At 38.4% G+C, this 11,691-nt stretch overlaps 1 protein-coding gene across 1 annotated transcript; it reads left to right on the plus strand.

Annotated features, from left to right (window-relative positions):
• Nucleotides 1-3,535: 3,535 nt before the first annotated feature.
• LOC110044825 (melatonin receptor type 1B-B-like) lies at nt 3,536-11,127 on the plus strand. Its single transcript, XM_089275575.1, has 4 exons — nt 3,536-4,378; nt 7,067-9,773; nt 9,935-10,008; nt 10,789-11,127. Exons 1-2 carry the CDS (start codon nt 3,536-3,538, stop codon nt 7,298-7,300), a joined length of 1,077 nt encoding a protein of 358 aa, XP_089131701.1. The 3' UTR covers nt 7,301-9,773; nt 9,935-10,008; nt 10,789-11,127.
• The last annotated feature ends 564 nt before the right edge of the window (nt 11,128-11,691 follow it).

Consider the following 11,691-nt stretch of genomic DNA (forward strand, 5'->3'; position numbering starts at 1 on the left):
CTATTGGTCAAGTGTGTTCTCAAGTGTGGTGTAGACCATGCTTGGGGCGGCGCACTTCGGCTTCTTTGAACTACGAGAGTTTCCTTGGTTACTAAGTGAGTGCATTTTACCCCTTCACACTCAAAGTAGGTTACAAGCGCACTTAGATTATACTCACAAGCTCTAGTGTGAAGGCACCAAAACCACATCCCTTTTAACTGGAAGAAGGTTTTTCGTATATATATTTGAATGATTTCCACTTTAGGCACTCCTTGCACCTTCACAATTTTGCCAGTTTCTACCGATACATATGGTTGCTTTTTGAAGTCACGGTCGCGCATAATTTAAGTAGGAAATCGGTTTGTTTGAGAAACCATTAGGGATTAAGCTGCCGCAGACAATGGTGGAAATTAGAAAAAAGCACAAAATGTTCACAAGTACAATTAATCCTTGATTGTTTCGAGTAAAAGAGACCGATTACTTTTTAATAATACGGCAACCGTAATTACAGAGAATCTGACGTCTTTTCATTATAGCGGAGCACCACACCCATAGAGGAAAGCAAAGGAAACCCATGCATAGATGTTTTCATTGTTACCATGGCTAGCGGTGTTGCTCGTGGGCGCGTACGCAAGACGACGACGACAACGGCGGCGGAGTCGCGCAAGATGGCGGCCATACTCCAGCTAATAGGTTGACAGTGACATGCAGCCTTGGTTTGTAGCGTCCTTATTTGATATTCGACATCCATGTTATGGTCAATCGACACCTGTCAAAACAGGATATCCGCTGACCAATACCACGTGACCATATCGCGGCTCAGGGCTAGAGCTTATCGAGGTCACGTGTTTTTTAAGTTGACTGCTGACCAAGTGCTGATTTTCGATTGTATCGCGAGCTCATGTCAGGTTAACTTGTTGCAAACAGGGCTGGGTTGTTCGGAAACCAGTTAACGCCTACCCAGGCCGAGATTAAAAGTTAACCAAATTATGATTTTTTCTTCTGTACAAATGTTTTTCACCGCTATTTTTTTGTTCATTTTGAGATTATTCAAACTAAAAACAGAAGGCCAAACTTAATATGCAGAAAACCTCACCGCAAAGTTAAAAATCTCACTGATCAAAATTCTTTCTTATCCTGAGTTAGCTTAATGGGACTTTAAAAAACCCGGCCCAGGAGCTCCGCTTTCAGGCTTGCCTAAATCATATATATTAGAGGGTTGCTAAAGTGAACTCACGCTGTGATTAAATATTTTAATTCTCTTTAATTAAACTCTTTCGACACTTTTTGCCGAGGGTCTTCGTAAAATAATTTCTTTCTTTCGCAAACGAGCCACGAAGACGTGCTAAACTCGAGTTTGCAGCATCACGTTCAATTCCTTTGGTTAAAAACTTAAGCTTTGTGGAAGTTTCAGTTGATTTTTTTGTGTGTTTTGGTTACTGCTGCTTCTTCATAAGTAGGTTTATGTTTGCCTGAAACGGCAAACCTGGAAGTTTTATCTGGGACGTGTTCTCAAGCAGTTTAAGGCCTGGGTCAGGAATGTAAAGTAGAATTATGGTTGGGCAGCTATATCTCTTGTTATATTCGTTTTACCAAGCTGAACGTTTCCCTGATTATAAAAGTCGACATCGTGCCTTGCCTTAACATATTATTTTGACCATGTGACATGTCACGTGATCATTTTGTTAAAATTTGGTAAATCGGCGAATTGGTGGCGAATTTTCATTTTATTGATCAATAAATGAGCATTTCCGATGCAAATTTAAATTATCTACCTTGATACGTTTGGAATGATCTCCCTTGATTTCGTTTATAGAAGATATAAATGATCAAAAGTCGAATTTTGTTGAAAAAAGGACCTTTCACCCTATAAATTTTACTGTGAAAAGTGGGACAGTCACTCCAAACGCGAGAGGATGGAAATGATTGACCTGCATTCAAAATGCGTTTTTGCAGGATGTTATTACTAAAAACCGCCACCAATTCCTCAAATAACGGTTATTTTCCGTTAAACGTCACGTGACACGTCACGTGACCTGTCAGAAGTACCAATTCTACTTTAAAATGTTCAGGACGTCAAAACTTAACTGTGTGCTAAATCTGGTTCTATTGCCATTTATACCTTCAGAAATATAACTAATAAATTATTATCACCAGTAAAAGCCTTTGACTCAAGCCTTAAACTACGTGAGTTTCACTTTCATTACGTAGAGCGCGCTGACTGCAATGCTCAAATGCGACCGAAACAACTCAAGTTTAACTGTTCAGTCATTGATAGAATCTTCTAGCTCAGAGAATTCTCGCACCCTGATTGGTTACCTAGGTGAGGTATTCAGCGTGGACTTGCGACTTTTGAAAGCAAGGCTTTGCGTGATATTTCACTTTAGCGACAACAAAACAGCAACTGAAAAACAATTAGAAACAGTAACCTTTAAAGGGACACAGTCAGCTGGAGCACATGCGCATTAGATACCATTTCATAGCTAATTTGCATATCACAGACATGCGATCCACACTGTTTTCAATCAAATATGATAAAAATAGTAGCATACGATGAGCAAAAGCACACTCAAAAACAGGCTTCTCAGTAAACGATTGGAAATCAAGCAAAACACTGCGAAGATTGAAGCGGATTTCTGGATGTAATTTGATTTCAGGTTGAGGTGAACTTTTTCCAAAGAGAGAAAACTAGTTTCCATGTCAGTGCGGTCCCAAGCTGACTGTGTCCCTTTAAAACCATTTTCGCCGTCCACGAAGCTAAAAACAAACCAAAGTCTATTTGAAAGTGGAATTCAAGTTTCTCCCTGCCTTGACCTGAAATACAACTTTCTGGAGAGACATGGTTTCTCTCCCACGCGCGTTGAATACTGCAACATTCGCACAGATGTAAATGAAAGGGGTTTTCTTTCATTTGAGAAGAAGACCATGCGATTCATGGAAAATTCATAACCTGACTCGTGAATTCCACGTTAAATTCCATTTGAAAAACCGATATCGCGCTCATCCATATCGTGCGATATTGGTTTTTTCGCGAGAAATTTAATGTGGAATTCCCTGGTCAGGTAATGAATTTTTCTATAGAATTCCCTCTTCAGGTAATGAATTTTCCTAAAGAGTTTAATTTTCCTATAGAATTCCCTGGTCAGCTAATGAATTTTCCTATCTCGGCTGTAGAATTTGGAATAAATTGATCCGCTTCGAACCAATCAGAACCAAGTTTAAAGGTAGCAGTATAACAGACGATTTTACCTATTATCTTTTCAAGATAATAATCAAGGCTCTCTGGTGTAAAAACCTGTACCCAGTTCTAATTGCATTTTAAAGGTCTTCAAATCTATAGAATCAATAGAATTTGGAATAAATCGATCCACTTCAAGCCAATCAAACCCAGGTTTAAAGGTAGCAGTACAATTAATGATTTTACACGTAATCTTTTGATGACCATAAAGCTCACTTAGTTTAACCCAGTTTTATTTGTAGTTCAGTGCCAGTCTTCAAATCTACAATCGCTGCTAATTATTGATGGGCCAATTCGAACACAGTTCGCAGTTTAATCATGAACAACATTGACCCGGGAGACGCTAGTGTCGATGTGCTGGCTCTGTTGCAAGAGCAACTCGAGGCCAGAAGCAAACCAACTGTTGTGATCGAGTCCACCGTTCTCCTAATCATCAATGTGGCCTCGCTGGTGGGGAATGCTATGCTGTGCTGTATCGTTTACCGCAATCACAGACTTCACACTCCCACAACTATGCTAATTTTTGCGCTGGCCTTCACGGACCTGTTAACTTCTGTGACCGTGATGCCGCTAACAGTTGACGCTGCCATCTACAGCAAAAGGCGTTTCAGCAACGCCGTCTGTAAAGCGCACGCTTTCGCTATGGCCGTTCTGGCTCAGGTCTCCATCTTCATCATGGCTTTGACAGCTTTCAATCGCTACGTGTGTGTTAAGAAGCAAAACCTCTACAGGAAGATCTTCACTAAAAAGAAAACGCTCCTGCTGATCTCAGCAATCTGGGCCATATCCCTGATCACCAATGGCATTCCCAATATCCTGTCCCTGGATGACTTCTTCTTCTGCCCGGGGTATCTACTGTGCTGGAGGCGAATGATGGCGCCAGCTGCTATTGTCTCGTTCAACGCCTGGCTTTATGGCTCCTTCGTCCTCTCCTACGCAGTGATCGTGGTCTGCTACTGGAAGGTGTTCCGCACCGTGAAGCGACACAACGCAGCCGTTGCCCCGAATCTGAGCCAAACCAGTCGAGCTGGCAACTATTCTGAGGAAGCATCGGTGGCCAGGTCAGTAGCAGCCATCATCTTTGCATTCACCATCTGCTGGATCCCGTCAGAAGTGATGGACACGATGGACAAGATTAATCCACTTCTTCTTCCTCGTCAGGTAAGCAGACAAGCATTTCTCCACTACCCCAAGGATTCGAACTTTCCATTTAACTTGTAACAAGCGTATTCGTTTGTTTAATTTAGTCTGAAGCTGCTTTTTCTAATTTTGGTAAGTAAGAAGCAAGTAAACAAACTGTCCGAAAAAACAAAAACAAAAACAAAAAAAAAACATAAAAAAAACTTTTCGTTGACAGGAGACCCCAAACAGTTAACTTTCGCGCTACATACTAACAAAGTTATTCAAAATGTGAAAAGAAAAATGCAGGACAGTGCATGCAGGAAGAAGAATATATTTTCAATACGTTTCCTTATCTTTATTATAATTCAATGCCAAGAAAGCAGATACAGAAATATTAAAAAAAAAGCCACCAGGATAATTTATCAAGTTTTTTTGTGAAATTGAATATTTCAGGAACCCAGCTAATAGATAGGCAACAAATATCACGAAGAAGAAAATACAAGTTTGTTCCTATAAGGTTTTTTAACATTTCAGTGTTTTCTCGCTGCATGCGATAATGTTACTTTGATATCAATATTTCAATCTTTCCAGGAAGTATTCAATAATTTCCAAACGTTTCCTGTAGTACAAGGACCGCGTTTTTGCACCTTTGTCGCGCTTTTCCAGTCCGTTTATGGTGCTCTTTGCCCGCTTCATGCAAGAATGGAAATTTACAATGAAATGGTGACAGTAGGACTGTTGTAGGGTTTCATTAATTAAACGTGCCTTAAATGTAAAATGTCCCATTTTTTTCGCATCGTATCTGACAGATGTAGGTAATTCGTGTCGCAGACTTGTCGTAAGATTGCAAATTGTTCAGTAGGCGACGAGATTGCATATTGTCTAAATCGCTTCGTCCTTAATGAGAGCATCATTTTGTAAGGCACAGTTTTCCCTGACTGATGTATCTTGATTTTTGCCTGGCAAGTTTCGGTCCAATACATTATTTGTTAGGATGTGAATTTTTCCCAATATAAACGAAAACGTTTTACAACCACAGGCATTTATGACAAAAATTAGTAAAAGCATAGTTTGGGAGGGTCAGCCCGGGGATACGATCAATCGTATAGACCGTGCATCTCCAGTGCTCGCGAAAGAAAAAGATATCCACTATGCCATCGAAAGAGATGTATTCCAAGAAGCCCTACACTCGGTATACATTAGCATTCATCTACGAGCGAAACACGTGTTTATTTGAACCTTTAACGTTGTGGAGGCGAAAAGCAAAGCAAAACGCAAAATGTTTCAATAAACGGATTGCATCGACTAAAAGAAGCACAGTTACGTTTGATGATGAAAGCATAAATTTTGATAGGAGATTTTTGACATGGTTTTGCGCGCGTGCTCTCAAGGGCGCATTAAATCTCCACGTGTGGTTATATAATCATTTTACCCGGTCAGTGGTTAATTTATGTGACAGGGAATTTATCTGTGCTCATCTCATAGACAGTGATGTCTATACTTGAGATACGAGGAACAAAAGACCGCATCGTATTCGTTAACGAGTAATGACCATGAAGGTGGCGAGCTATTGAGCCGCAAAGAACAAAATAAGCCACCAGGATAATTACGTTTGAAATATCAAGTCGATTCCTTTTGCCTGTTTTAGTTCTTGTTTTTCAGTTTCAAAGCAATGACGGCAAACCTTTAATCAGAGCTGTCATTTTGATGTAAACGCAAAGTGATTCATTTTCAAATTCAAAGCGTTACTTTGATGTTATAATTTCCAGTTTTTACAATAGATCAGTTCTGATGAATGAATGAATGAATGAAAGACTTTATTTAAGTGTCACAAGTATTTAGCTTTAAAGAAAACTATAATGATAATGTAATGAAACGATCACTACTCAGTTAATAGTAGGTTCAAATCCCAATTATGTTAATTTTGACCAAGTCTTTTACATCCTTACACGATATTTAGTAAGAAAAGGGTATGACAATCAGGCTTTGTTGTGAGTGAAGTTTAGATGCAGATCTCACTGGAAGACCCCATAATCAAAAGCAACCCATGTGTTTCCAATTTTTTCCCTTTTTTTTTCAACTTGAAAATTTGGCAGTGAAACATCTTGTGTTATAATCTGCCAGTTACAAGCTACTTGGAATCCTTTCAAGTTCTTGAAAACGAGGCGCCCCCCTCGCTCCCAAGACCTGCTGCCGATCAGTTGAAGGCTCTAATACTAAGCAACAAGAGGCAGCCAGGCCCAAATATTACAAACTTCTCGCATATTGCTGCTAGTTTTATAGTCTGGTTGTTGAACTGAGAACGTAAGTTGGGAAACAAATAGTAGCCTCCAAAATTTACATGTAAAAGTTGATAGTCTTTTTTTTTATATATGGCTCATAACACATTAATTTCAAATGTATTTAAATTCTACACTTTTCAAAAGAAAATATCTAATTTCGTATTCAATGCATCGTTTTTATCTTATTTGCAAAGGGTACTGATGACACATCCGATGTAAATTTACCCGTATCAGCAATAACTTCGCTGGAATAAATTTAGTTTCTGGTAAATTTTTATTTACCATTACTGGATCGGCTTAAGGCAACCCATGACTTTCTCTTCACTCAGCCACGTTTAGCGATCTAGCTACCTTGAAAAATCGTTAAATACACTGAATTTCTCCCGTAAATCAATTTACAAGTCAGGCCGTTAAAGCTAACATGAAGTTTCTTTCATCGTTCCAGGTCTTCATCTTTGCTACCTGCCTGTGGTACTTAAGCAGTGCTATCAACCCAGTCATTTATGGTGTCATGAATAATAACTTCCGAAAAGAGTACAAGAAATTGTTTGCTGCCATAGCGCGCGTCAGCTCTGTTGGGCCCTCTACTGATAACACACCCGCAAACGGCCATAGCTCCACAAATGAAAGCAAACAAAATGTCAAGGAAAACGTTCTAGGGCTTCTAGAGCCCCTTTAACTTCATATTACAATCCCTGGGTTTTAGTAGCTTTAGGTGTGTAGGGAACCTATAAATGAGGGGAGGGGCTTATATCAAGAACACCTTGTATCCGGTATCAAACATTTATAAGGGAACTTATATTCAAGTGGGGATAATAAATGACCGGAATAGTTTTTCTTTTGGGATACAGATGGGCCTACAAATCCTCGCTGGGTGGGAGGGGGGCGGGGGAGGAGGAGGGAGAGGGGTGGGTTGGTGGAGAGGTTTTAACCTCGGGGCCTTATAATTCATGATCAATAAAAGGACAGACGCATGAAAAACTGATGTCAATTTGTTAAGCGCACAGGAAGATGAAGGGATATTGTATATCAATGTGGGTTTAATCGTTGCGATGAATGATATCCCTTCTCTCACAGGCAGGGTGTGCACCGAATGTAGCCTGTAACCCAAATAGTTTAAAATATCTATCTACAATAAAGAGTTTGGACTTCGATTCAATCTTTATCTCAAAAGGGAGACTTTTAACTTTCTCTTGGACAAAGTGATGAAAGTGCTGCAATTTGATGAAATGTTTAAAGATGTTTTGAGACTACTTATTATAACTTTGCAAACAAGTCTTACCCATGCTTATTGAGATGGTGTTGTGGTGATCACGCCGCAGAAATGGTCAAGTTTAATTTTACAACAATCCAAATTGGGCACGATGGTTAGTTTCCTTATAGACGATTTTAAATATCAGCAAAAACTGCTTCTATAGGGTTAAATAGCACATAATCAAACACAAATAGCAAACTCTCACTGAGTGAAGTTCGAGTATTAGTTTATCATACTGGGCTAGCTATAGAAACAATGTCCCCTCTGATTATCGAAACTTCTCTTTGCTAACTTCCATATACAATATATCGCGGAATGACCCAAAATATGCAATTAAATTGCATAAAACGTTTTTAAAGAGCAAAACTTATCAACCATTAAGTTGATAACTTGAAATTTTTTTAAGAACGCAGGTTTTTAGTTGAAGAATGAATATCAGGAGCACAGGGCATCGATGAAGTTTGTTTAGTGAAAGTATGTCAAAATATTACCATTCTGGTGTCAATTTTTAACTCGTTATTTTTTCTGTGCACTAGATGTTTTACTGATTGCTTTACTCGTATATTTGTCTTTGTATCATCTGCAAAATAGTAACTGAGTCTATAGCAAGCTACTGGTGTTGCTTAATAAAAAAAACTATATATCAGTCCGGATTCTGTTCCTTCTAGCCAAAAACAGACCACATTTTCCTCTAATTTTCGTAAAGGAACATGCATAATTACCAGATAATTTCAGATAGTGTGCCAGTATTCTCAATGGCTACACTCCTTCGATGATACACTTTTACATACAACTCAGCACTACACAAAAAATGTCTTTGTTCATCAATTACATGTAGCAATCGCGAACTTCGAATTCGTTGATCCATGAAAACAGGTGCTTCACACAAATTATGTTTGCTCTTAACAAGAAGACGATTGAACAACAAACCGTGGTTTAGTCCTGGTATTCGATTCCATTAATATTCAACTCGGACAGATGTTATGGTGGTATTCTCAACAATGAGACACCCTTGTGACAAAATATACAACTCTGCGATACACGCCTAGCACTGTTTTTCAATTAAATGTGACCGCCTTAAATTTCAATGTTGCCGAGAAATGCCCAACACAAGAAAGTATTTGTGATTGACAAGAAGATGATTGAACAACAAGCCCTAATTTATCAAACATTGACGCCAGTTAAGCTTGGTCAAAGTTTGAATCATAATCCTAATCTTAAGTCTTAATTTCTCGCTGTTACCATTTTTTTTTTTTTAACTCTTATTAACTGGGTAGGAAGTCTGTATGGGAGAATTTTGACCGAGGTCGCGAGTACAGACCGAACGCAGTGAGGTCTGTACACACAACCGAGGTAATTTCAGATAGTTGATGGTAGTCTCACCATACACACCTGCGATACACTTTACAACTCGGCAATACACAAAAATGATGTTTTTGTTCATCAATTAAATGCAACAATCACGAACTTCGTTGCTGCTGTTAGGTGTTTCAGACAAATTATGTTTGCGCATGACGAAAAGACCATTGAACAATTTAGTCATAGTATTTGATTTCATTCTACTTGGTCAGATGTTACGGTGATATTCTCACCAAGGAAACATCTGTGACAAATTTTACAACTAGGTGCTACCCGCTTTGGTTTATTAATTAAAAGTGACGATGAATTTCAGAGTTGCCGAGAAATGCACAACACAGAAGTCTATTTCTGGCTGGCAAGATGATTGAACAAGGACTCGTAATTTATGAGTAGCATATGGTTGTCACTAAATCATTAACTGTTTTATAATAACACTAAATCAGGCAATATAAATAACTCGTCAGCTCAGCTTGTATTCAGTTGCAATTACTTCAGTGATCGAAGAAGTACTCTCTGCTGTTCACTAAACGCCAATAAGGTAAGAAGAAAATTGAGGATCACGTCATTTCTGTTCATTTTTTAATATGCTCAAAAACATTCCTGTGTCCCATGAGTAAAACTTTCTCACTTAGAAACGAAAGTAATAACTGTTGACGGGTAAACAACAAATGTAATTATTATTATTTTCTTTTTACACAGTGTATCAAGATGAACAAGTTTTGGATCGCAATTCTCTTGATGTTTGTTATTACATCTCTGTTGATCGATGACAGGTAATTTTCATAGCATCACGTAAACTGTAGATTCTCTCAGTTTTCTTCCTGAACCTTGGATTATACTTTTCTTTTTAAAAAGAAATTCTTTAAACTCCGGATAAAAATCTGTAGAATGTCTTGGATAGAATGTACTGACAAAAATGAACTAATTTGTAATTGGTCAAGAACGCAAGGACTTACTCCTTCTGTAGTTGCAAGTCAGGCCCGCCTTAAAGATCAGCAAATGCAAGATGTGGAACAATTAACGTCCTTGCTTAATGAACCATTTTAAAAAAAGTATTAAGACTCAGTGGAAGGGCAAGCGCTGTTCAGGATACCACTGATTTCAAGAGGGATAAGATTAAAACGTTCGAGGTGACTTCGCCGTCCAATTTCAGACTAGAAAGGATGAAGGAGGACTTTACATTGTACGGTATGGTTTCTTTCTTTCAGGGGTAGTTTTAAGGGTTTCAATTAATCTTACCTTCGATTTTAAAACATTTCATTTTCTAACGAATGATTAGAAATAAACTGAAGGATTTTTATTTATGAACTCGGAAGGAGTTTTTCTTCGTGTCGAATTTTGGATTTGTACTGTCTCTGTCTGTTTGTTTGGCAACCTGTGCTATTTTTTGTTACGATAGTTTCTATAGAGCTGTTTATGCCAAACCTTTTGAATCTGCTCCAGAAGCATATCACCTAGATCAAGGTGATAAGCTTATGATCTGCTCTTAACGCTTCTTAACCGGCCAAATCTAGGATTTGCTGTAATCTATAGTTGTTGCTTTTATTTTTCAGTGACGCTTGGCGAAGACGGCGTCGACGTCGTCGTAGTGGTAAGATGGACGAAAACGAGATGCCAGTCTCCGCAGATGTTAGCCAGGAGGAGATTCCAGAAAATGCTAAACATAGCATTATTGACGCTCTTACTGATCAGGAAGATGAAGCAGAGGAATACGTCATTCATCCAAAACACGCCATTTAAAAGAACTACAGGACAATTTAAACAAAGAATTGAAAATATCACGCACATCAAAACTTGATCAAGCTTCGTTTATTTTAACTACCTTAATTTCAGTCTTTGTTTGCAAATTGTTAGCATATATTTTGAAATAAATGGTTGATAAAGTGTTTTAATTGTTTGTTTCTGTTGTTTCTGTTTTCAATTCATCAAAAATTTAATAACAACAGTCGAAGTTACAACCCTCCCTTATAAGGCTAGTTGTTATGACACAATATGCAGTAAGAACTTACACCACTACATGAATATTATAACGAGGTCTTTCAAGATTTGGAAACCACTTAAAACTCTCTTGAAAAAAAGGCCTAGTGCAAAAAAAGTTTTTTTATAGCCTATTTCCGACGGAAGTGGAAAGAAAATTTAAGAGCTTTTTTTTTTGAGCTTCTTGTGTTGAAATTATATGACGAGCTGGTTGAAAAGTGGCGGTAAAATGTGTAGTGGAATAACAAAGTTAGCCGTTTAAAGTTGGGTTTTACATTGAACTTTTTTGTGAGCGATTTTTCGGGTGTCTTACTGCTAGTTGCATTTGTTCTTGGTAGTCCCGAGTTCAACTTCTCGATCGCGTTGTGTAAACTGAGCACACTGGCCAGCCTCCCACTAGTTGGGATTCTTAATAGTTTAGGTTCTGTTTGAAATATTCGTTTATTCATTTACAATGTCCCCAATTACCACAACAGTGC

Source organism: Orbicella faveolata, unplaced genomic scaffold, assembly GCF_042242905.1.
Source record: "Orbicella faveolata isolate gen_17 unplaced genomic scaffold, um_ofav_v1 contig_36, whole genome shotgun sequence".
Classification (NCBI taxonomy): domain Eukaryota; kingdom Metazoa; phylum Cnidaria; class Anthozoa; order Scleractinia; family Merulinidae; genus Orbicella; species Orbicella faveolata.

Bases quoted from the DNA above. Each gene is read 5' to 3' on its own strand.
- LOC110044825 (XM_089275575.1), top strand. From the start codon at position 3,536: ATGAACAACATTGACCCGGGAGACGCTAGTGTCGATGTGCTGGCTCTG. The intron at 4,379-7,066 runs GTAAGCAGACAA...TCATCGTTCCAG, and splicing joins CACTTCTTCTTCCTCGTCAG to GTCTTCATCTTTGCTACCTG.